This window comes from Rhea pennata, chromosome 1 (genome assembly GCF_028389875.1).
Source record: "Rhea pennata isolate bPtePen1 chromosome 1, bPtePen1.pri, whole genome shotgun sequence".
Taxonomy (NCBI): domain Eukaryota; kingdom Metazoa; phylum Chordata; class Aves; order Rheiformes; family Rheidae; genus Rhea; species Rhea pennata.
The window spans coordinates 65,843,509-65,870,672 of NC_084663.1; the positions used below are offsets into that span (position 1 = coordinate 65,843,509).

Below are 27,164 nucleotides of genomic sequence, written 5' to 3' on the forward strand. Positions count from 1 at the left end.
TGGAGGAAGTGACAAGTGTTTACTTTACATTACTAATATTTTCATGACCCATTTTACCACACCACTGAATGACACCATTTAGGGCCTGAACTGTTTTTCAACTGCAGCAGTAGCTTTAAAAATTTGACCTTTCAAAACTCAGAAGGGAACGATGCTTGGTGCTGCTTCCAGTATTTCCAGGCACAACTAACAGGGTAATTTTCTTTAGAGAGAGCCTACAGCATACAAAACTATTAAACAAAACTGCTTAAATCCAGTAAGCTGTTGTTGCAGGTAATTTTCACTGTTTCAGTAGCATACAAGCTTTGATACTTTAAACATTGAAAAACTCGCTAGAATTTTGCTACAGTGGTGGCCAGGGAAGCAGCAGCCACGGCTAAGTTCCCGTAAGCACTGACCTGTATTAAAGAAGAAACGAGATAGTTTGGGTTTTACTCTCCTGGGCTTGCTTACAGCCTCCTGGGAAAAGGCTCATGCAATACGATATGAAAAACACTACGATAGTCCAGGCCTTGTGTTTGATTCTTGATGGAAAGAAAGACTGACTCCTGAATTCATTATCTCCTTAAGTTATTGCCATCGTTTTTAATGAAATGACAACAGGGAGGAAAACAATCAATCCCTAATTAGGTTGCTACCTTCAGAAGCAAGGAGCTTTTTAGTTTAACTTAAAGAACAAATTTTTTGCTAACTATCTTGCCTTTAAATAAGATGATCGTGGCTCTTCTTGCCTCAAGGCATGAAGTTAGTCTCTGTAGCACTGTTGTTATGAATACCCAAAGAACCTGCATCCCTGACACTTCACAGTTTAACTAAGAACAACAACAGTGTTGCTCCCCTCTGTTAGGGGAATTCAAGAGCTTGAGTTTGCAGCAAATAAATATCGGGTGTGAGAAGGAAATATGCCTCCCAAAAGTAAAGGCGTAAAAAACAATGATTAATCTACAGTCAAAAATGATACTGAAGTAGAGCTGGAAGCTGGTTCGTTATTCCCTTCTAATTGCTGCAACGTGAAGCTAGGTAATAGTATTCATTGAATTTCTGCAAACTAGTCCTCAGGTCACCCATGCAATTCCCAGCCTGAATTCAGCAAGAGGCAGGTGGTATAGCTGCCCTATATTAGAACTCGTGTTATGTGAAGAATTTATTGCTAACATGCTAAATGGTGAAGGATTTCCTAAACAGAAACACCAGCAGGGTCTTTTATTATTTTATGTTTCCAGACTGAAGTAGGGTTTTTTGTTTTTTGTTTTGTTTTTTTCCCTTCCCCATTGGTCTGAAGGTCTGAAACCTTTCTAAACTTCAGAACACATATTATTTTCCCTCAAATATGTAAATAAAATTTCAAGTAGAATAACAATAAAACAGTATTTTTAAACTCTTTCATCAATTTAAGATTCAATTTCATTTATATCATATAGAGTGATTTATTTTAAAATGTAGTTAGGGCTCTAGTGTATATCTCCATCTCATAACAAATTTGGTGGAAATAAATTATGTAGTCAGGTTAGCAGGAAAAGTCATTCATAATTTTTAGAAGGCAAGAGAAGTGGTAACAGAAAATTCATTTTTTTATGAAAAGAGATAAAAACATAAAACAATGTGAAAAGCTAATACACAAAACCTGTCAAGAGACCGTTTAAATTACCACATACATATATATGTGTATATATACATATACATACATATACATATATATATATATAAAAGCAGGGCAAATTAAGCTGTACCTCCTAACCTCCAAAACATAAATATTATGATGACATCTCAGAGATCTGCAATAAAACGCTTTCCACAAAAACACTAAAGAGTTAAATCTATCTCTATTTCTAACCTGATTAACAGTTCACTGCCTAGTAAAATGCTTATTTGAACTGCTGCCAAACAAGGCGGGCACCAGTTACAGAAGGTGCTGATGCACCTGCCTGCAGGTATCAATAAGCCAATTCATATGCTTTCTTAGACATTTTTTATGCTTCTGTTTAAAACCTGCTTAGACATCTTCATGAGCTGGAACTCCTAACACCTGCCTGACATGGTGGTTCTTCCTGACCACAGATGTTCGAAGAATTGGGGACAAAAACACAAAGCCTTCCTTTTTCTCTCGGGTAGTTAGAGCGAACCAAATCAGCACAAGTTTGTGGAACAAAACTTGATGTTGACTTGATATAAGCCAAAAGACTGAATTCTTTCCTTTACATATTCCTAGTTACTTGACAACCAACCCTATCTACAGCTATTCTTTAAATATTTCACTTTTATCTCTCAGTTTTTCTCATCTCCCTTCAAATCTGTACGTGTCTGATTTGAGACCTGCAGGTGAAACACGACTTGAGAAAAGCCATATGGGAAAGTATCATTTTGCTCTTTCCACATTGACCAGAATTTTGCCCTTGCCTTTTTTAACCAAAAACAGCTACTAAGCACAAAACCAGAATCTGGTATCTTCTCACTGCTGTTTTGTCACTTCCCTTGTGAAATGCGATACAAGGGAATATGAGCTGCAAATGTTAACTACTCTGTATCGCTATGCCACAGCTCACAGTACTGCACTAGCAAACAATATTTTTAATGGGACTCCAATAGCCTTCGAGCCTCATCTTCATAGCTAGGCATGCAAGACTGCTGGAAAGTGGCCCATTTTTAACCGGCCTCAGTCTAAACTGACACTGTGATGCCACAGTGATTCTTTGCATGCAACTCAAAGCCTGTATCAGCACAGACATCCTGACTGTTTCTCTGAAGTGAAAAAGCACGTACCTTTTATAATGCCTTCAAGACATGTTTGGCTGAAATAGCTGATGTACTATTCTTCCTTCAAAGGAGCGGAAAGGTCAGAGAGACTAAATGAATGAAGGCTGAAGATAAAAACTGCATTCATATCCATTTCTACCTATTTGATGTATTTTGAAACAATAACATTATAGAAGTGGACTAGCTCCAATTATGTATGAGCATCTGCACGTACACGTCTAAAGCATTTGCCTACAAAAGTGCATTTCTCTCAATCCTGAAGCTTAGAAGTGGATTTGACCATCACAATGAAAGGGTGATAACACTGTCTGACCTCCGCCTGACTCGCTGCCCTCCTCCTGGATGCTGACTGGCAATGGCTGTTGAGAATGACTAAAAATAACCAGCCTGTCTCATACACTGTAATAAGGGCAAAGGGAGAAAAAGAAGTGACATATTGAGTTTCTTGCTGTTCCCCCCTCCTGTCATCTTCCTCTCATATTTTTCCCCTTGAGAACAGAGTTTGTTGCAGAAAGCACAATTAGAAGGATTATGAGAGCCAAGAACTTGTTAACAATTTCATAGCAGTGCCAAAATGGTAACGAGCTTGGGGTTTTCAGGCAGAAGAGGGAATTGAGCAGGAGAACCTACTCTATGGAGGACTATACGTAAGGGGAGCATCACATTGCCACCTGGAGCCAGCTTCATTTTTGTAAGCTGCAACTGAATGAATCCAAAGGAGAGGATCATCACATTGTGCACAAAAATAACCTTCCTATTTTGGGATGTTTCACAAGCTTAGGTTCTACACAGTTTCTTTGGTTTTATTTTTTTTCCCCCCTTTTTGTCAAGGAAATTATTACTAATTGTTAACAGTCCAAAAGATAGATGCTAGGTGTGTCATGCTCTGCTTCAATCTGATTGCATCTAACAAATCGACCTATCCTGGGGTCAGGTCATCAGTGATGCCCTGTACCCTGGTATCCAAGGCATTTCCCTAGGACTCAGCTGGTAAATCCCAGGAGAGACTCTTGCAAATAAATCAGTATTGATTAAAGAACAATTAAAAAAAATTTTTTTTAAGTAGATGTGTTCTTTTTTGTAAGCACAAATTAGAGCAGATGCAGAGCATCCAATCTGAAGCTCAAGCATCGTAACTCATAATCATTGTTTCTATGTGATCAGCATGCCTGAGTTTCTCTCATGCTCCAAGTACTAATCACAATACTAAAAGAGTTGTCACATTTTTTGGTTTTGCCGGGTAGATCTCATCACTGAGTCAAAGGCTCCTCAATGCAGTCAGTTCTGCACTGCTTAATCCTGAACGATGTCAAAAGTTAAGGAGGCAGCAGGTGAGGAAAGCAGGCAGCGATACATCCATTCACAGAGAGTGTGAGGCAGTCAGCAACAGAAGGCAAAGTCAGGCAGAGCTACAGACTCCCAGGAGAAGAGAAATATGACTGCACAGTTTGTATACTGACTGTTGGGAATACATCAAGTTTACTGTTCTGTAACCCAAGAGAGTCCTTAAGGGATAAAACATCTGATAATTGCCAGGCACATTCTAATATTGAAAGACTGTTAAGAACGGTGTCAGCAGTCTCTCAGAGAAGTTTTAACCTTTTTTTTTTTTTTTTTTTTTTTTAATTGGAAACCCTCAGGATATTTTGAATGTCAGTCAAAAGGAATTTATCAGAAAAGGGAAATCTATTTGCTTTCAGTGTTTAATACCCTTTATCAGTGGCACATATCATGGATTCTCCATTCACTTATGCACTCAGGGGGTGAGGACTTTTAGCAAATATTTCTCCTTCTCCTGTTATTCCTCTATTTTATTTCAAACAGTGCGTAAATTGTTGGACTTGAGCTTCACAATTTCTGGCAACCAGCGTAATTTCTCCTTTCCTGATTAATCCCAGGCAAATGAATGAATGCAGAAATGAATACTCAGGCAAATGAATGAAGTCACGAGGCGCAAGTCAGCATAGCTCCTGGGCTACAGCTCATGAAGAGTCCAGATCATATTGCAAGGATTCTTTAAAAACTGGCAACACAGCTAACGCAAGCGCTGCCAACAACTAACTGTCTTATTCCACACCACTTGAATGGACAAAAGCCCAAGTTATTCTTAACCAGCAAATTAATGGTGAAAAGAATGAATCAGCACAAGCAGTCCTTATGAGGGCTTCCTCATCTAGAAATAATAACATGTCAGCATACTTAAACATTAAGAAAAAAATATGGAGGAGGTACAGAACTAACATTTTCACAGTTCAGGGAGTTGCTAGTCCAGTATTCTGCTTCTGAAAGCGGCACCTCACACATGCGTGAGCCATGAGAAACAGGGCCAAGGAATTTTCCAACCTGGATGCTAGGTCCAGATCTTGAGGTATAATAAGCACTGATGGGCCTGTCTTATACGAAGTTTGTCCAACTCCTTTTTCAATCCACTAATATTTGGCCTCCACAGCTGTCGTCTCAGTATGTACGTACAGGCTACCTTGCACAGCGATGCAGATAGAAGGCTTTGAAATGTTACTGCAACAGAAATCACGGGTAATTATTTCAGCAGAACTTACATAAGAGATCTCCTTGCCACACTCTGACTTGACTAATCAGCGCCTAGAGATTGAGGAGCAAAGCTGAAAGCATACACTCTTTCATTTTGTATTTGTGGCCCTGCAAATGACCCTTCAGGGGAAAAAAAAAAAAAAAAAAAAAAAAAAAGGCAGCCGGGAACCGGAGGGTTCATAACAAGGCACTCTGTATTTACTCAACGGTCTCTTGGTTGTGCTCCACTATCCTGCCTGGCCTTTTTTTGACCTCCCTGCTGTCCATTGTCCGACTTCCATGCCCAGCAGAGCTGCATGCCTGCACATCGCCGCGCATGCGTCAGACCCTAAGCTGGCATCCTAAGTCATTGTTCCAGGCTTATTAACAGGAAACAAGACTGGCCAAAGCTGGCTTGGGGAGCTTGCAGGTATATCCGAGTACTACAACAGCCAAACGACGAGCTGAAGATTACCCTTAGAAAAACAAGGATGTCGCAACAAAATATATTTATCCTGCGCTGCTATTGTTCTTATTCTATTACATTTGTTGCTTATGAGGAGTATTTGCTTGGAAATAAAATAATTTTATGAGTGGCCATAGCATTATAAATCATATTTCAGCAAACATAAGGGCACATCTGCAAGGCTGCATTAGGTTTCACATGCGGGAGTGAGTGATTTGTCATTCAATGTGTGAAACAAGAACCACAAGAAAGTGCATAGTGATAACTAAGTGGATCAAGTTAAATGGCAGATTCATAATTAACTCTTTATCTGTTAATAACAGTATTCAGCAGCAGTCTAAGCAAGCTAAACAGACATGGACAGTTTTTTTGCCTATACTCAAAGCTCCTGTAATGGACAGACAATATCAATTACTAGTACAACAGTCCCTTTCACAGCATGAGGAAAGATTCATGTGGGGTTCAAGCTAAAATCATATTTATTTCTCTTTCTCCAAGAAAAAGAAAGCTGTTTTGTTACTTCCGCAGGCAAAGTGTGAACAGGGAATGTGCGTCCCTTTAATAAGCATTAATATTTAAATCTGCCAAAAAAAGTCCGCACAAATCCTCCATACAAACTTGGAAAAAGTCAGTTAGACAAAAACAAAAAAACAAGCTTTTTCAGCAAACACTATTGAGGAAGATCTCCATAGTTTTGTACCTTCCAGACTGCCTTTTGCAGCAAAACCTTACACTTCAGCACGGTCCACTATGGTCTTTGCTCATTGGAGCCTGTGGTTACAGCTGTCTGGCAGACCTAACTGGACACTACGTTTGTTGCCTTCAAGAGAAACTCTACAGCAGATCTTTCTTTCAGATGGATTACATCTCGGGTCATGTCAGTCTGAATTGAGCAGATGTAGAGACTTACCCAGAGATTGGGAGACCAGTACAAACAAAGGATGAATGACAATGTGTGTGTAAGCATCAGAAAGAAGCAGCAGCAGAAGGGTCAAAGAAACACCCTGCACTGGCAGCAAAGGACAGTATCCACAGTCAGTCAAACCTAGAAACACGTCATTTCTGTCAAGCCCAGAAGATTTGTGCTCTAGCAAGACACAGTGCAGACAGCTTGAACTCAGCAGGGGAAGACACCACTCTGACAACAGCGGGATGGCAACAAGGTCACAGCACATCATATATGCCATTCCCTTTTCTGTTAATCCAAGAGGAAAATATACTGCAAAGGACCATGCTTATAGCACCTGTTGACTCTCTAAAGACATAGGTCTGTTCAAAAACTAGTTGGCTGTCACCAGTCAAAAACCAAGATATGTGAGGAGGACACAACAGCTGCCCTTTTTATCCTCCAACCCTCTACCTTACAAACCCACTACCTGAGACTGCTCTCACTTTCCCTAAAGCAGCGATAACCCCAGACAAGTCCCTCCTTGCTGGAAGGCCTCAAACTTCAGGTATACAGGGAGGCTCCTACACCCACTCTCATTCGGTTTCACGGCTAACATCAGGGCTCATGCAGCAAGGCGTAACGATGGCAAAGGTACTGAACAGGATTTTATTCCGGGCCTGCTGAGAGTGTTAGCTCACAAGCACACACTGCTGACGTTCGAGAGGACAAGAATTCAGAACAAGTACAGGCTCAGTCCCCACCCTGTTCGGCCTAACATCCTCAAAGGCCAGGGAGCTCTCTCAGGTCCAGGCGGAGAGCAGACAAGCGAGGGCCTTCAACAGGAAAAGTTTTAACACTTGACTGCTTACAGAAGCTGTTATGTTCTTAAAGTGGTCTAGACAAGACACAAGCGTACACTGGAATTTGATTTTAAGCAGCTCTGCAGAATCTAATAACTTTTCCCGTGTTACATAACACTCTGCCATTATATAACAACTAGGAATTTTTACTAATTCAAAATCAGTAAATTTCATGAAATTAGTAAAATTAATAAATTTCCTGAAAGCAGAAGGAAGCAACACATTTTTGGCCAACTTTTCAACCTCTGCTAAAACACAAGAATACTAGCACTGTTAAGTTAGGAAAAGGAGGAGGAAAATTTATGAGAGCAGCTAGGCACCAGCAAGCTGGGAAATCTCCTTTCAGCAGGCTTTTCTAAGAACAGGAGAGAGTAAAGGAAAACTCCTCCCAGTGGGCAAAGTTATAAATTTTTATTCTAAACCTAATTTAGAGCTGGTTCTAGTCAGCTTAAGGAAACTTTCAAAACAAAGGAATGTAAATACAGTCAGTTAGAGTGATTGTGCTAGTGCTACCCTCAACTGCGATGAGCGCGCTCCCCTGGTGCAACTCGTCCTCAGTTCGGCTCTATCGCCCCTCAGCTGCACTTCATTTCTCAGGCAGCTCAGACCTCTAGAGTAATCTCTGTGGGCTGCTCTGGCATCCCACACATGCACAGCTTCTTTTTGAAAAGCAGTGTTTGCAGGAAGGCACATTAGATGGAGAAACCATTAGCGAGAGCCTCATTGAATATTTCACCGCACTTCCTTTCTCCCTCTCCCTGTAGAAATGAAGCCATTCCTGCAAGCACGTGCATCATGTTAGCAAGCTGACAAATACATTTATAATGCAGCCTTGATTTCATCAGTTCAAAGGCCAAAATAAACCACTCTTCTTCAGCAGATTGAGCAGGATGGCTCATCGAGGTGACTGCCAGGAAGCACAGGACATCATTCGCCTCGCACGCATCATCAGAGTCAACGTTGCAGTAACTTAAACCACCGCGCTGCCCAAGTCACATTCCCAGGTTCCCTATGCAGCATGTGAAGAAAGCAAGACATCCAGGAGCAGAGGTGAGCTAACACCATTGAAGACAGAGATGCCCTCTGCCTGCCAGAGCCTCCTTGCTACAGCCAGGCTGCTAAAAGCTGCTTCCCCCAGCGCACAGTTTGCGGCAGCGATTAGTCTCCTAGACTCAGCCATCTTACCCAGTTCTTTCTTCAACACAGTGTCAAAGTTTCTTCATCTGGTAATGTGGAGTTACCTCACTCCAAGAGCTCAGTAGATAAACCACTGGTCATGGACATGGGAGATCTGGACCTGAGGTCTTGCTCTGCCTGAGGGATGAGGCAGGGAGCCTCTGCCGAGGGCCGTCACCTCGCAGAGGAGAGGCTGGGGCTCTGGTCTCTGCTCCAATTAATATTTAAGTACTTCTTATTAAACATTAATTGAAATGGGGACTAGAACTAGTTCCCTATTCCCAGCTGAGCACCATAGCCTTTAGGCTACAGACCCATTCTTAGGAGCTTGCTCACTCTCCCTGACCCACAAAATACTCAGCTACCCCCCAGTAAAGTGAAACTGCTTTAGCTGAAGGAACAAAAAGGGGCCTCACCCCAAAACAACCTGCTGCCCGACTCCGAGGGCACTTTCCGCAGAGGAGGAAGCGGGTTAGCATTCCCTCAAGGCAGACAAGAAACCTTGCCATGAGCACAGAACCAGAGGGCAGAAGGAAATCACTAGCACCCACTCCTGCTCCAGGGGGTTTGCTCAGATGAGTTCAGCTGGAGAAACACCCTCAGTGAGATCAGCTGGGCAACCAGCTCCTTGGGGCATTCCAGGGGCACCAACAGCAGTGCTCAATGTCCACTAACAAGATACCAACAGACCCCAGTCCAAGCAAGAGGTGATCCTGAGCATGCCTAGGAACAGACCACCAGATGGGTAGAAAAGCTCACAAGTGAAAACTTAGGCACCTACTGACTGTTGCAACTTTCAGGAATAGACAGCAATTAAATGAATCTTTTAAGCATCACAGTCTCGGACCTAACTATATTCCACATTAGTTAGGAAGCACTAAATACTCAAATCCTTTCATGGGTCTAACCCCAAAGCAACCAAACAAGAACCTGAAATTGAGGTGAGTACTTACTAGAGATGTGCTCACATTTAAAGTTTTTAGGTTTTATTTTGCATTGTCAAAAACAAAAGAAAATGTTAACTCTCGTGACTTTTCAAGTTGAAAAGGTACCATTTCTAAATAGAAAATAGCCCAGTGGGAATTTTTAAAAGGTATGTTTGAAATAAAAAAAAAAAAAAAAAGAAAAAAAAAGAAAGAAAAAAAAAAACAGTTGGCATTTTTGGCATGTTTGTAAGACAAAAGTCAACTTGAAAGCCATGCCTGTAACTTCTTTTTTTTTTTCTCCCTCATTTCTGATATGTTTTCAGAATGCAGGTGCGGCCACTTAGCATAAAGCTGTTTCTGAAATGGCAACCAGCAGTTGAAGTTTTGGTGGTAGCTCTTCATCAAGCTAGTGTTCAGGCTTTGCAATCACACACATTCACCACAGAAAGAGCCCAAACCATCACTGCCACACCTTCCATGATCAGCATGAAGCACAAGATCTTTGTTCTACTTAAGTGAATAAATATTTAGCTATTGATTTCAAGGGCAGGAAGGTAGCATGATTTCATCCTCGAATTTCTTTCATCTGGTTTCAGTATGCATTTCCTCACTTATTTGCTCTGTTTTCCCTGCCCACTTTTCCCTTGCTTGCATCCCCCCTCTTTTGCCTCCCTTTCTTCTGCCCTCCAGAAGCCCAGGTGTGCAGTGTTGCTATGGCTCATTAACATTAGCATCACATAAACCTCACTTTTCATCTCTTAGCTCCTGGACTGCAAGTACCCAGATGCTGATATTTTTCTGCAAGCCCAGTAGCTGCTGCAGTGACATTTAGTTGCACAGACTATGTGTTTTAACCTTTTGCTTCCCAACATTGATAGATTATTCCTCCTCCTTTTCACTAGTCCCGTTTCATATACGCGAGAGGGTTGGGAATAAAGAGCTGATCAACACCTGCCAGCCTCTTTGGCTGCAGAAGCATTCATTTACATGCCTTGCACCGACTCCTAATCCCCATCTCTTAACACCTACAAAACTCAAACCATACTGAAACCTTTCATCTCCGTTTTCTACAACTGCACTTGCTTCCTTTCTTCAGGCTTTTCCCCCTTTAGCTGCCACATGTTTTGAGGCAGATGCATAGGTCCAAGGCATTTAGCCTCCTTCTGAAGACGATCCCATCACAAGAACTTTCTGCTCCAACTTGCAGCCTGGTTTATTTGTGCTTCTGTAAGCACCACCCTTAACAGGTTATCCATTTTTGAGAACAGTGATTTCATCTTCTTATCCTTCTATAAATTGTGGTTACGGTTACCATATAGAAAGATCTTTCAACAGCACAATCACTGGAGAATTAGAAAACAAAAAAAAAAAACACTATATATTTTTAAATACATATTACATTTTACATTTATAATAAAGGCAGGCAGTTAATAACCAGTTATAAAAGGTCAAATGAACTGATAAGCATACTGATCTCTTCAGACACAGAGGCCAGCTACCATAAACTCTATGATTTTTAAAATATATGAATCTCACCTCTGACTACTAAAAATGATGCCTCTGGCCTCATTTATGAAATAAGTACAATTTCTGGTTCATATTAAAGCAATTTTAAAAACCTCCTAATAATTCTCAATGTCCCATGGCAGGCATCTTGATGGGAGGCCAGAATGAGAGAGATTACCCACTTTCCAAAACGTGTATATTATTTAGTTAGATGATAACTAATAATACGCCAAAGCTTTAGAGGTTCTTATTGCATCATAAATAACAGTGCTGGTGTTTCAGTCATTTTAACACGAACCTAGAAAACCATTCACTTCCAGAGACTCCTGGTCCATTCTTCACCATCACAATGCTCAAGTACTTCAAAAACATGTATTTTCCTGGTGGCAAGCATTGAAATCGGTTTGTTTGTTTTCCGAAATTGAGATGCATAATCTCCAGAGACCTAGCCTGATACATCCTCTTTCATAACAAGAGGGATCCAGGTCAAACTGCTCTGCAGACACCAGCTGTGAAAATATGGCACATGCTTGAAATAAAGCACGAACTTTTAAACTCCAGGGCTACTGAATTCCCAGCATTCATAAAAGCCATCAGTATACATCCCAGAGTATTCTGATGGTTCATAAAATGCTCACATGCATTCATATGACTATGGATTTCTGTGCAAATTCAGAAAGCAGAACCCATTCAGAAGAGAACTGCCAGGGCAGATTGGAGAATGGAGCCACACTGACTGTGTAATTTAGGGATGTGGTACCTATAACAGGAGCAATATTTTGAAAATCTCATGATCTACCATCAGTATCATAGAGCACCGGCTGAGTGCACGACTAAAATACCATCAGTTTCTGTTATCTGTGCAAAAATGCTATCTCCAGAAACACAGCATAGTGTTTAACCTTTTTTACATCAAGTATGAAGGTGAAAGGAGTTTCGGGTTTAGTTAGGTTTTTTTTTGTAAGGTTGTTCAAAAAACAACTATAAAGCATCCTTTGTTGGGGGGCAGAGACACACAGGGTTTAATCAAGTAACTTAAATCCAGAATCTGTTAAAGAGATAAATGAATTTCCCATTGCAGCAATTCACCTGTGGCAGCTTCTAATGACTGCCTTCATCCCAAAATGTGCTAGACATTTTGTAAGCAATCGAAGAAAAAACTCAACATCTCCCAAAACACTTTAGTAGTTTTCAAGATTTGGAGTAAGCTAAACCTGCCTTTTCCTATTAGCAGGAGACAGAATGAAGCAAAGTTCATATACACTTACAGTAGAAGAGCACCTTATTTCTGCAGGCACTCAGATACTACTGTCTTGGGATTTACATGGTTGGACCAATACTGTGCTGGGTACAAGGATGAGACTTCATTGAGCATAAGGTGAAATGCCTGTATAATTGAGTGTGACAAGATCCCTATGAACCTGGGGTGGATGTCAATCATCCTATGTCTATTATTATTTTCAAATGATTAATCATAATAATGTCTGGTATCACTCAGTAATGAACTGAATGCACCAATCCTATTTATATTTAAATACATCAATCACAGTTATACAAAATATAAAGCTCAACACACTGAAGGACTTTACACTCCGGTTCTAACATCATCTTATCAATAAAGAACACTATCAGCCTGCTTTTTATTCAGGCAAATTCTTTTCTCATACTTTAATTAACCACTGGGGCTTGTTTCTGTTTAGCATTAGAACAGGAAATAACTGCAGCTGGCCTCACACTAAGGGCTACTATTATCTCCAAAGAAGTGAAGACAATCAATATATGAGGGAGGATGTGTACTGAAACTGCCTTCTGAATAACTTACAGATCAATAATCATGACAGAAAACGGAAGGGAGATTTGCATTTGAAGGAATCCCAAGGAGACCCCTGAGGAAAGCATTAGGTACAAAGATGAATGTGTATCCTCTAACTTAGTTCCTCTTCTGTGACTGAACTCCAGGTCACAGCGTTACTGCTTGCCTGCAAGCTTTAACTAAATGGTTAGGCAGGTGTTTCAGCAGCTTATCGACTGCACAGCAGAGCAAGAGAAGCTTTTAGGATATGATTTTAGGATAAGTGAATATAAATTTGTTTTTATTTCTGTTAACCACTATTTATAACCACATAGTTTATATCTGGATTGCGTAAATAACCTATATTTATTTCTTATTTAAATCTGATTTGCATTAAGGACAAGTTCAGCACAACCACTACACAAAAATGTCCCATCCTCTTGTGTATGGCAATCGTTAAACCCAGAGTTTAATGTCCATGGAGTCTGGTAACCCAAGACATCTCTCAGGTGTTTCTGTAGCTTAAGATGATGCCATTCCACTCAACTGTAGGAAAAACAGTAACATCTCATAATTTTTTTAAGTTCCCGTGAAAAAAAGTGTCTTCCAAGCTCATCTAGGAAGGCTCTTTGCTATTAGCTGGATAGTGGGGAGAGTCCCTACATCTGGGCATGCCTAGGTTAAGCAGGGATGATGTGAAGTTACTTGTCTGCTTAGGAAACTGAATCTGTAGAGTCTGCAATAGAAACATTAGGATTAGTATAAATAAAGTATGAACGGAAATATGTGTATATATAAGCATTAGAAGAAACATAAGAAGAAGGATAAAAGAACAGTGTGCACTGATGCCACCTCGATGAACAGGCCATCAAGATCATAGTACACTGATGAACAACTTCTCAGACACCCAGATTGGAAAAAACAGCCTACACCGAGGGAAAGAGACTAAAGAACAAAGATTAAATCAGAAGTGTCACATAATGACTCACGGAATTGGGACAAGATGAAGAGGCAAAAGATCTCAATACACATTAGCTCTTAAAAGGTACCAAAGCCACCTCCAAAATGAACACGTGGTCACCAGTCTAAGAGGAACCCCAGACATGTGACGAGGACTGGATATTCAGCATCCCTTATTCTCCAGGTCATCACAATTAATGCTAGCCAGATTGGCTGGACTCACACAAACACATCCTAGTGTTTATATAAGAATGTGAGCTGGAGCCAATCTGCTAGTAGAGCCGAAAGAAACAAAATCATCTTCCTTTCTTGTATGGTCTCCCACTGAGCACTGCTACGTAAGTTGTACGATTAAACCATCAATAAAGAAAGAATAAGTCAATAAAAATAGAGCAGTTTTCCTCCACTAAGTGGTATATGGAAACAGTAATAAGTAAAGGAGCTTTGGTCTACACTTCCAAATTTCAGGGAAAAACAACAAATCATTAAACCTCAATGGCTACTGTCAGCCACATTTAGCTTCCTCACTATTGCCCCTTTTCTAAACATGAGCATGCCTTTGAATTTTACTCCAGAGTGGGAGAAAATGGGTAGAAGCTTTAGGTAACCCTAACAATCCAAAATACCTGAGAAATGATGTGAAAGGTGAGAAGAAAAAGAGCTGCACAAATGAGAAGAATGCAAAAAAGATATTTCTGTAAAATGCACCTGCCTGTAGGAACTGTACAATAAAATGCAAAAATCTACAGTACTTTGAAAATTATAACTTCTAAAAGTGGGCTTTATAATATTTGAAGACTGTTTTGGTTTTGGGTTGGAGGGTTTTTTTGTTTTTTTTTTTTTCCTTGCTAAATCCCAAACCTGTCAGGCCATAAAGTCTCTAGGATGATCATCGACTAGCAGGTGTGTGCTTTTACATCCTGTAGTATTTCAGGACTCAATGCCATACCATCCATCATATTCCAAGAAAATTCATCCCATTGCTCCATCCACAAACCCAATTACCTCTTTCAAATCCTGGACGATAGCAGTGAGTCTCTCATTCTCTGCTTGCACGTTGGTGACCACTGCCCTGCTCTGTTTCAGCTCATTCTGCATCTCCAGAATCTTCCCTAGGTAATAAGCTTCCTTTGATGCAGACTCCTGGAGGAGAGTCTCTTCACGTGTTTCACCATCTTCAGCCACTTTGCGATGAATTGAGAAGGACTGTCCAAATGCCTGAAACAGGAAAACAATGCACAGTATGAAACCACTAAAGCCCTAAAAAAAAAAAAAAAAAAAAAAAAAAAAAAAAAAAAAAAAAACAGTAATGAGCACTTGCATAGCTAGAGGGACTAGATCTGAGTCTCAAACTCTGACCTAATAAACACTGTCTTAGCAGCTTCCTACCAGAGGAAGGTCACCATCTCATTTAGCTGAAAGGAAGCATCTTGAAGCTGTTCTCATTTGCAGCACTGAAATATGGCCCATATCCAGGCAGCCTCCACTGAGATCAAGATGGTGCATTGCTAACTAGCCATTAATTAGTGCCTATGGTTAACTCTCCTGAATGAGGCGAACTGATATTCATCAATTCCTTTATTCTCTAGTTCCACAAACTGTGCTTCTTTTTTATTTTTTTTTTTAAGCATAAATAGCTGGCAAATCTCTCTAAATTGCTTTCCATTTTCAATGTTCTTTTATGCTAGGAGCTGACCTCACGGTAAGGGGAGACAGTGCAAAAAAGCTTCCCATAACTTGAAAGAAAGATAAATGAGCCAAATACCAAGCAGTGGCCATCTACATTAGTGGTAGGCTAAATACTGAGTTTGACAGTTCCTTTCTTTCATTCCTTTCATTTGTACTGCCTCTGCTTTTGTTCCTTTTTCCATGGGGAAATAACCAAAATATTTAAGTGTTCAGGAAGTTTATGAATAAAATAAGTAATTTTCAGTGATTGTGTTACTCTTCTTGAAACCGGCTTAGAGTGATCAGCTTAATAAGGTAGTATTTCTAGCGACAATGTCTGAAGGGATGTTATTCTGGACTCTCAGAAGCAACTTGGAAGAAAACAAAGTACAAGCCATGACAGTAGAAATGATGCAGATATCATTTAGCTATCAAAGACAAAAGAAAAAAAAAACAATAGGAACATAAAAGCAAAATCTTTCTGTTTTATCTGTATTAGCTTTAAAAATAGATATCTGGTCACAAATCATATAGCCTAACTCAGGAGAAGGCCTAAAGAAGTAAGCAAATATTACACAGATCTACTATAGGAAAAAAAATCTCTCATATCTTAACTCAGAGAATATACGTGCAGTGAAAGATGCTGGTTTTATTTTTCTGATTTAGGAGACAGGTGTAAGCTATGGTAGTATCTATTCTTTCAGTGGGGAATTACTTTCTACCCAGACCTACCAAATCACACAGCACAGAATATATTTGTTCCCACTGGCACCTCTGGTCTCCTTTGCCTTCCCATCAAGAACAACCACTTGCCAAATGAAATTCTTTGTTTTACTGTTGGTATTTATAGCCTTTCAGAACACATTCAAAGTTTTACTGGCACCAGAACTGAAACAATCCCTTAAAAACTTCAAAGCAAAACCCTGTTCAGAACTTTGCAGTTTTTAAGTCTACTCTACGTGGAGAATTCTGTGAACTCAGCATTAAAGGATTCTAAAAATATTCAATAATGTATTAACCCAGCTGTCTTCTTGAAAGACTGCAAATTACTGAAAGAGCAAGCATCAGCAACTTGCTGGATAGGATTTTCCAAATAACAAGAAATTCAATTTAATGAAACTGTTATCCACTAATTCAGTCACTATACCTGTGAATCTAGAAGACTGTTTCAGGAACACTGCTAATAAATCATATCTCACAATATATACTTATATTAAATGGCTCACTGTGCCTAATTTGAGACCTAAGCAAAAAGTACTAGTCTATTAAAAGACACTAAGATAAATGTAAAGTGTCACATATCCAGAGGAAAATCAAAACACACAACAGAACAGCAGGTAGGATTGAAAAGGCTAGAGAATCTCACCACTCATGAAGAAATGGGACCCAGAGCCCTTCTGTCAGAAGACTGGATAGTTAAAACCCCATAGATAAATACAAGCACATAGCGATAATGGCCTTCCACGTACATACTATGTCTTCCTGCAATGATTTCTCTTTGCTTTGGACCATGCTCCCTTCTGATTTGCAAAAATAAATAAATAAATAAATAAATAAATAAATAATAAAAAATAAAAAAATCCTATGTTGTATTTATTAAACTGCTCTGGGAACCAACAGAATTTAAGACAAGAAAAGATTTATCCCAACAACTCTATAATTATTATTTATGCATCAAATCTAATACATTTCTTTGTTTAGCAAGGTCTATAACAGCACCGAGGATGTTTTCCAGAACGATTGTAACAGCTAGCATATGGAGGAAACATCATTAATTAACCAAACATTTTTCTCCATAATCTCAGGAACAAATATGTATTTATAAAAGGAGAGTAGGACTACTGACTGTCAAAAATATCTGAACTTTTTAGAGCATTAGTGAAGTCACAGAATTCTAGTTGCACCATACCAGAACTATCCATATGGTCTTTTACCTAAGGTAAATCTTTTAATTATGCCAGCTATTTTGCAAAATATTTTAAAGAATCATAGAATCACAGAATCAGTCAGGTTGGAAGGGACCTCTGGAGATCGTCTAGTCCAACATCCCTGCTCAGGCAGGGTCACCTACAGCAAGTTAGACAAGGTTGCCTCCAGGTGGGCCTTGACTATCTCCAGAGAAGGAGACTCCACAACCTCTCTGGGCAACCTGGTCCAGGGCTCTGTCACTCTCACAGGGAAGAAATTCCCCCTCACGTTCAGGCGGAACTTCCTGTGCTTCAATTTCTGCTCATTGCCTCTTGTCCTGTCACATGGGACAACTGAAAAGAGTTTGGCCCCGTCCCCTTGACACCCTCCCTTCAGGTACTTATACACAAAGCAATTACGAACCGTGTTGATTCTGTTTTGGATTTCTGTGTTAACCTGCAAAGTCATAATATACTTCCCATGCTATATACTTGCTCTTATACAATATAACCTCACCCCATTGTCTAAATCCTCATCTCTGACAAACATGGGCACTATATAGAAGGAAAAGGGCAAGTGCAAATATAATGTACATACAATGCCTAAAAGTATTGCCAAACTGCCAAGTTTTTAAATATAAAATTTTTACATTACAAAGTTTGACAGAAAATTACTGTGTACTTTCTTAACATTTCCTTATACTACAGAAAATACATGAAAATCATTTAGGATTTTTTTTTCCTATGAAATCAAATTTGAATACTACTGTTTATTATACCATTTTAATTGTTTCTTAAACTCCTATCAATATGTCAAGGGCCTGAGGAAGGAAAGAAAGGAAGCATAATTCTCTTCCCATATAAATGGAAATTATGCAAATCCATGCATCATGGGGAAGAACACAAGGCATGTCTTTTAATTAAAATGTGCAAGTAAAAAATCCAGCCTCTGCTTTTAATGGTGTCTTTGGAATGCCAAAGAGTTAAAACTTTCCAGACATACCCATTTATGGATTTCCACAGAATTACTCACTTTTGTATTAAACTACACAACAATATTTTTAAGCTTGTAGCCAGATATTTGTTCTACTTTAAGTTTATATTTTAGTAATTTGCTTAGTATGTTTACCAATTTACAAAACCTCATAACCTTTCGATGATATAGATACACCCAGATATTTCAAAAAAATAACTGCTCACACCTAGTTCACTGAAGTCATCCCCACAGCGGGACAACCCAGGCACTTTAAAATCTGTTCAGACCAACAAACCTTGTAACCAGCACAACTGTCTTCCAGCAACCATCCGTTTCCAGCCGCGATGCGACAACGTGTCTCACACCAGCACTTCACACGGACATTCTCGCTTGGCCAACAGCACAAGCAGGCTGCAGCCTCAAATGGCCAAAATCCATTCTCTGCAGTCTCCACAACTGCCTCATGAATACATCAGCCAGAAAAGAGCCAAAAGGTGACCAGGAGCTAGGAAGATCATACTGGTGATAGCCAGCAATGGATAAGATCTGAACTGGGGGGCATTTGGCACCAACAGAGACATTTGCCTAAAGACAAATGGCACCTTGCATCAGGTATGGAAGAAGACAAAGCAGATGAACCTCTTTCAAAACGTTGTAAGGTTGCGATCTGAAGAAAAGCTTATTTGGATCTAAGTCAAGTGTGGGACAGAAACTGGCCTACTAAACATATCCGAGGCAATTCTATATGGAAACATAACATCATGTTATGAAAATCTGATTGAGGAAATAGCTTTGCTTTGATAGCATATGATGCTGCAGGCAAGGCTGAAGTACCATGCAAATGCACATCAGCTTTACCCTGCCCTCAGCATTGAAGAAATTGTCAATATTTTTGTCAGCTATTTACAGTGAGGGGATATCTTTACAGCCAGGTTGGCTTCTGGTGAGATGCTGTTCCTGCCTATAAGTGTCATGTCACCTGCATTGGTACCACAGCTGTCTGTACAGGTTTCTTCCTAAACCAAACTCCAGGTGTTGTCAGGGTGGCAAGAGTGGGGCCACACTCTTTCATGCTCTTCCATCTTTTCAACTGGATTGGGACAAGTGCATTAAGGTATAATCATATAGCTCTCTGAGCTAACGCTGAAGTAGCTACCTGCAGAAGCAAAGCACTTGGTTGTAACCACAGGAATAGTGCCCACACTAACTGGTTTGTATTGTTTCTGTGATAGTATTTCTGACTGGTGCTGTTCTGTGCCTTGGAGAAGCACTACTTAATTACCTTAGCTATCTTCAGTATGATGCTGCCTTGCTTGGTGTAGATATATACTGTCACTCGTGATTACTCATGGAAACCCCATAGAATTCACTATTGGTCCCATGGTGGCTTTTAGTTTCAACAGTCACATTGCAGAGTATTTTTGACAAGTGCATCATCTTCCAAATTCAAATCAAGACTCATACAGAGCTGAGGAGATGAATATATAAAACCCTGTATGACTTCTATCCTCTCGAGAACATTCCTGCCAGTGCAGGCAAAACAGCTGAAATCAGCTACGAACACAGAGATGTATCTTAACATTTTGACAAGAACTATCCTAACAGAGACCAGTCTGAATTTCACATTATGATACTTCAAGACTTTGCTTTAAAGATGCTGTTGACTGAAGTATGAGATTTTTTTTTTCTAGCTGATCATAAAAGCTAAGCTACATGATGCCAATAAGCAATATATACACGTATATTGAGAATTGCATACCAGTATGATGACTCTTTATGGATGTCTTAAAATTTAAACTTTGAAAACTACCTTATAACAGGCCTTAAACAGTGATCAGTGTTAGCTTGAGTGCATCACAAATGATATAAATGGTGGCATGTACAGGAAAACGGGTCAATTTGATCACAGAAAGGGGCATTAAGTTTCAGGAAAAGGCCCTTAATCACTGAACTCAGAATAACCCTACATGGAAATATTAACCTCAGAATAAAACTGGCATGAAAGAAATAATGAATAAAATCAACACAGATTTTTGAAAGAGCAGTTGAAAAATATGACTGATCCAAACAAATAATACATATATGAATATTTATATGTGAAATATAAACAGCAATGAAAAGCTAGTGTGCAGTGAGTGACATGAATAATCGCCATAAAGTTATATTTAGCACTTGAAAAAAAAAGCAAGAGAAGAGAAGCTAAAAGTCTAATCTGGTTCTAGAAAGCAGCACATATGCAAAAGATCAAAAACAGAAACAGGTAATGCAGGATGCTATTTCTGAGCTTCAGTTTTATTTTTCCTAGCCACCTGCTGGGGCAGGAATTCTTAAGTATTTGCATAGAAAGTACTCTTCTAGACTGATGATTAATAAGCAATAAAACATGACTTGACTGCTACCCAGATGAGCAGGCAAACAATCAGCTTACCTTTATGACACTTAATGTAGTTTCCTTGATGCATAATGCAACAGCACCAAACTTGTTCACATGATTACCTGTTTCAGCTGTGAACTTGCTGCAAGGCGGCATGCATTATGTATTAGTTACCCCCACACTGCTAACATAAACGCAAGGAAGAAGCAGACTGGGATTATCCAAGACAGTCGTGTATATCCTAAGCAGACTTCAGTAGCACACCAAAATGGAAATCTTTGCCACAGATACCTCACTGGGGTTATTCACAGGGACAAGCCTTATTTTGTGGCACAACTTGACTACCCACTTATCACTTAATATTCACTCAGTTGCTTGCAATTCTGTCTCCCTCTCTTTCATGTAAGGTTGCTTTTTAATTAATCTTACTACATATTTTTGTCCTTTCTTCAAACTTCATTAACCAAAGCTCAGGGTTCTGTGACATTTTCCTGCTAAACAGCAATCAATGACAGATGTAGGTCTATGATGAAATCCTCTCCATGCAAACTAAGCAGGTTCAAGTCCTTCCCTCAAAACCAGCTGTTACAATAGTGACCCCCTGCAAGATGTGATGTGGCAGCAGCAGTACTAGTGTTATCTTCTTTACTCACCTCTAGTACATCTTATTTATCTGAACGCTGCTGAAATCAACCCGCAAGCAGCAGTTCCTCTGTCAACCCACCCAAGCCAGCATGCAGCCTAACTGTGAATCTCTCCTCCTACGGGCTGGGAAACCACAGTCATCTGCCCAGCACTTGCTTTTGATCGCCTGGCTATTTGTTACTCCCTACTCCCTCACCCCTGGAGTATGTAGACTGTCCACAGTCTTAGATAAGGACTGTGATAATATATATTAAGTAACCTAGAGGGCTCCAAACCTGACTAGCATTTCTTGACACTATTGCAAAGCAAACACACGGTAATGCCCTTGCAGAAGTGACTGATGGTCTCCAGACATATTATATGCATTTGTCTTAAAAGATGAGAAAGCTTTAAGCCTCTAAAAATTATTCATAATTTTGGTTAAACCTTCATGTACATGGCCTTTCCTGCTGCTGTTCATCTAAGATGGTTGGGAGAAGTCAAGAGACTTTCTTTAGGAAGCTGATACTGAGGCCTCCTAAAGAGGCTCTGAATGCAAATCATTGGCATATCGCTTTCAAAACAAAGACAGATGCATATTTAGTTAGAGTGGTGCAAGAAGAAAGAGATTTATTAGGTATTGACTGGATAGCGCATGCGAGACAGACGGCCCATGCAGAGAAACAGATTGAAAACTCAGAAACAGATTGAGAATACAAGCTGAATCAGCATTTGCCTACATACAAGAAAACTAGACAATGAACTTTTGGATTTACAGGCTTGCTGAAAATAGCTTGGTGAGGTGGCTACAAAAGTGTCCCATTTGTCTGATTCCTCCTGCATTCAAGAAAGCAAGTTGCTGAACACTGCCACAGAGAGAGAGAAGATAAAAGATGCTGGATCCGATCTCCAATTTCTCTTTCAACTCAGAATACCAAACAAGATGTCTAGACTTAACTGGTCACTAGTCAATAGGAATACTAGAGAACTGATCAAAATTCAGTTATACCCAAGCAACTAAGAGCAGGTCATTCCATAATTTCCAGACTCAAGAAGATTATCCATTTTTGTCTTAAGCCACTCATCATCAACAGGGCTTTTTTTTTTTTTTTTTTTTTTTTTTTTTAATTTAACAACACATCTTTTACTTGATATACCCCAACTGCTGCAGGAAACTGCTAAATGCTTTGCAGCTGGAAGTAAGCTGAAATAAAGTGCGGTTTCCATATTTGTTCTTTGTTTTCATAAGATTAGATAGCTTTGTGAAAAAAGTGAAAACTAAACTTAAAAGGACAGTTTCAATTTGTGCTTTGCCACAGGCATTTGATATGACTTAAGCAAATTGTTTCTCAACACCCCATTTGAAAACGTAGATGACTAGCTACTACAACGCAAAAAAGACTTATTATACAGGCATTCATGATCCACGATATTATATCCTGTGGTTATAGGCACATATAAGTAACTGCAATAAACCTGTAAACAGTACCTGAATAAGCTGTTTTATTACCTTATAAATACAAAAAAAGCATTTAAGCTTATTTCCAAATAACCAGCATACTTAATCTATGCCATCAATAACAATGTTGGTGCACTGGTAAAGTTGTGTAATTTAGTATCTGCAGGAAGTATTTAACTTGCTAAAAGGACTTGCATACTAATGTGCTAGAGGTTTTATCTGTGCCAGAAATACTGAGAATAACAGTAGAAAACATATGTAACATGCAAACTGTTTACAAACACAGAACTGTAGCACAAGATATAAACAATTCATAGTATTTTCCCCAAGGAAGTTTTGGATAAAAGTGTGGATATCTTCTGTTTGTTCTCAATAGATCCCTACAGTATCCTGTTGAAATTCATATATCAGATGCTGATCCACAAAGCCTTCAGGAAATACTGGGGAAATGGGCATTTACATTCAACTCAGCTACAGCCACTGCCATGCTTCTGCAGCCCCAGTACACACTGTGCTGATTTCAATCAACATGTCACGGTGTGAGGCCCTAGGCACCCAGGCAGACTTTCCAGCTTCTTTTTTTTTAATAAATAAATAAAGAACAAAAATATTCCTAAATCTGTCAGTTGGAAAACATTTCTAGACAACAAAAGGAAAGCACTACCATGAAAATGAACATTCAAATACTATCTCCACTGTTCATCAGCAATCTCGTAAAGGGAGAGTGAATAAAAATCTCCATTTAATTGCCTTTAACAGCACTCAAAATGAGGATATAAATTCCCTTCCTGAGAAATCCCTCCAGGCACAGAAAACACAAGAAAGGGAAAGCTTTCAACAAAGAAAACCACTTATCTACAACACAGCTAATTAGGTTTACGATTGTAGTTTTAAAGCAGCTCAATCATCAAAATTAATATGGTCAATAATAAAGTTATTTCTATAAACAGCATAATTCACACATTAATAAACCATAAAATGATTTTAAAATTTGCACCAATGTCTAGACTGGTGCTTTTAGTTCACACCATCATCTGGCCAACTTTTTCACGCACAACTATTAAAATTATGCCAATTAACCCAATAGAAGCATTGCCAGAATAAAAATAACTTTAATCTTCCATCTTTAACAAAATGCATTTGAAGTCTGAGACGGAACATGCCGTTCATGGGAGCCCTACTACCTTTGTCATAAATGGCAAAGTCCCAACTTCAACCGAAGCTTAATATTTTCTTTGCTTCCTTTTCTGCTTTTCTAAGTATGGGAGGGCCAAGGTAATTGCACTTCCTTCCCTTGTTTGTTTGAATATGGCTGCAAAGAAAGTGTGCTGAAATTCAATTCCTTTGAGCTGTGGGTCTGCCTAGAAACACTAAGTTATTTCACATCAGTTCCCCATATGTAAAGTAACAGTCCACACTAAAAGTTTTTTTTTTTTTTAAAAAAAAAAGAAAAAAAAAAGTCCATTTTGGAAATGTAAGCAAAGTCACGTTGCTAGGGAATAGCAAGAGCAACCTGTTAAGAATAGTAATTACATTCCACATTGTTGCTACTAATTTTGCAGCAGTTTTATTCTGGAGAGAAGTTTCAAGGATAGAATCACATAGGGAAAGATCATTTCCAGCAGTCAAGGCAGAGAAACATCAGAAGTTGGATGCAGTAAGGAAACAGAAGCTACTTCTTAAAAAAAAGGGGGGGGAATGCTCTTTTCTGAACATTAGAGTAAAAAAAAAAGGAACAGAGGAATCCTGTTTTAGAGCCTGCTGCAGATGCAACGAATATACCTCAACACAGATGCAGAAAAGTGATGAGTAGAAAACTGCAGTTTTATTATCATAATATTATGTATATACCAACTTTCCAGTGCATTCCTGGAATTTAAATAAATAACTATTGTTACCTTCCAATACACCCTCCTTGGAGAACAGAACTACTTACACACCAGTGGCTTGCTTGCTCACTGAATCTCCTGAAACATTTAAATCAGCTGAGCCTTACTTTAGGAAGGATTTAGGAGGAACACCTCTCTATGTCTACATACAGCCTGGAAGTAACTCCAAATATCTACTTTATTTAGACTCTCTTCTTTTAACAGTTTGCACTATTTTCTTGTATGAAAAAAGGTACAGGCCTGAAACAATGTATTCTGGATGTATAGCAAATTGTAGTCATTTTCTCAAATGGGAAAATTGAAAAAAAAATAATGTCTAATAACAGGAAACTCTTCTGGAATGAGAAAACAAGTGGTACAGATGCAATCCTGCCTTCAAAATACCGTAAGGTATCATCCTTGGTAGAAGTCATAAGGGTCAGAATACTTTCTATTTGTGATAAAACCAGAAGAAATTAGATGCTGAAAAAGGCATTTCTACCATCCACAATTTCACAGAGAAGGAAAGAAAAAAAAAAAAAAAAAAAAAAAAAAGGAAAAAAGGTATCTTCTTCAAGGTATTTTGGGGGCCCATAGGAAAATCTCAGATGATCAAAGCAGAAATATGGTTTATTCAGCCGATAAAATAAGAAATGAAAAGCAATGCTGATAAATGCAAAGCAACACATGAGAACAGAAGGGAGCAGACCTAACCCAATTTTAGGCTCACTGCCCATAGCTCTATGACAAGAGCAGCCAGGGAGAGGAGCAGCAATCAGGAAGGTAGCACAAGTTGCTGTGCTGGGAAGGCTTGAAAGGTTCTTCTGGGAGGAACAGCACTGATGTCTGCCCTCCTCCTCTTCCTTTTCTCTACCCGTCTACAACTGACTACTGCCTGAGAAAGAACTGACATTTGGACTAGTCCCAACATACTTTGTTGTCTTTATTTTTCACTGACGCTTAAGTCTGAGATCTTCAACGCTGAAGTACTTACTTTATGGCCAGATTAAGACAGTTGTTTGGGAAACTAGAGGACATGCCATACAAGGAGGGGCTGAGGGAACTGGCTTTGTCTGGCGTAAGAAGAAAATGTCAGGGAAGGGGGAGACCTACTTACATTCTTCTGTCACCTAAAAGGGAATAGAGAAGACCAAGTCAGATCCTTCTCACAGGTGCACAGGGAAAAGACAAGAGGCACTAATCACAAACTGCAACTGGGAAAATTCTTACAGGACACAAGGAAAATTCACTCCAAGAGTGGCAGAGCACTAAAACAACTGTCTGGAGAGGCTAGAGAATCTCAATTTTTGGATGCTTTCAAAACACACCTGGACAAGACCCTGAGAACATCTAACTCTGAAGCTAGCCTTGGTTTAAGCAGTAGAGTGGTCAAGCTCATCTTCAGAAACCTCTTCCAAACTAAATTATGCCATGATTAAGGGAGCAATTCCGTATGTTGGAAGGACTGGTAGGCACTACCCTTCTTACGGGTCACACGTTTGAAAGACTTGGGACTCATAGCTGGCCATGTTGTTAGATATCTTCAATGCTTTTCTAAAAATGAAGAACAGGACTGTTGTGATTTTATTGCATAAACAAATCTAATCATTAAGTAAAATTGAGTGTATAAAGACAGGAAGTGCCAACATTAGAAAAGTTGTTTTCAAGTGTAACTGGACCTTTATTTTACTTTATTTTAACCTGGAGCACCAGCACTCTCAAATAGTTTTATTGCAGCAGTCAAAAATCAGTGCCTGAGAAAGGGGCTCAATTTGAGCCGAAGTCCCAGTAACTAGGCAAAACTTAGCTCCTGTTTATAGCAACTAAAGTAGCAAACAATGATGTTCCAACTGCTAAAACCTCATGATCATCTATACTTACAAAATCATGCATGCACGCTTCTTGTATAAATTTAATAAACACAAGTACTTTGGCGACAGGTAAATTAAGGCTTTATCTAACTATTTACATTCCTATTGCCTGCAATTCTTTCTCCTAATTGGCAGCAGAGCAGTTCTGATTACTCCATGGGTGATTAACAGGAACGCACTTTCTCCTTGGGATCACACACAATGTACTTAATATCAGCATGGGGCAGCCGGAGCCAGGTTTAGCACAAGTGGCTTGGACGATGGAGAGCAAGGAAAACATTACACATTCCAGTTCCTAAAGCTGTAGTATTTAAGCTGCTGTAGGGGGCACACGTTAACTTTTAGAGTAATAATATTTAAACCAAAGGTTTAAAAGGAGAAAAAAAAAAAGAAAGATCTTTCAGGCCTTTCTGCTGCATCAGGGGATTATAAAATCTTTAAGAATTTTACATTAGAAAAAAACCCTAAACAAAAGCATGCCTTGGAGAACACAGACCAGAACATTTTCACATTTATTTCCAAAGCAGGGTGTAATGGGAGTGCTGCGAGGTGCAGATTT

At 39.3% G+C, this 27,164-nt stretch overlaps 1 protein-coding gene across 12 annotated transcripts in view; it reads right to left on the minus strand.

Moving 5' to 3' along the window:
* BICD1 (BICD cargo adaptor 1) overlaps positions 1 to 27,164 on the minus strand; it is a 184,355-nt gene that overhangs the window by 72,844 nt on the left and 84,347 nt on the right. For all 12 annotated transcript variants that reach the window (XM_062590148.1, XM_062590139.1, XM_062590115.1 and 9 more), the window contains exon 2: positions 14,864 to 15,076. In XM_062590148.1, the coding sequence (XP_062446132.1) occupies positions 14,864 to 15,076 (213 nt within the window). The remainder of the gene's footprint in view (positions 1 to 14,863; positions 15,077 to 27,164) is intronic.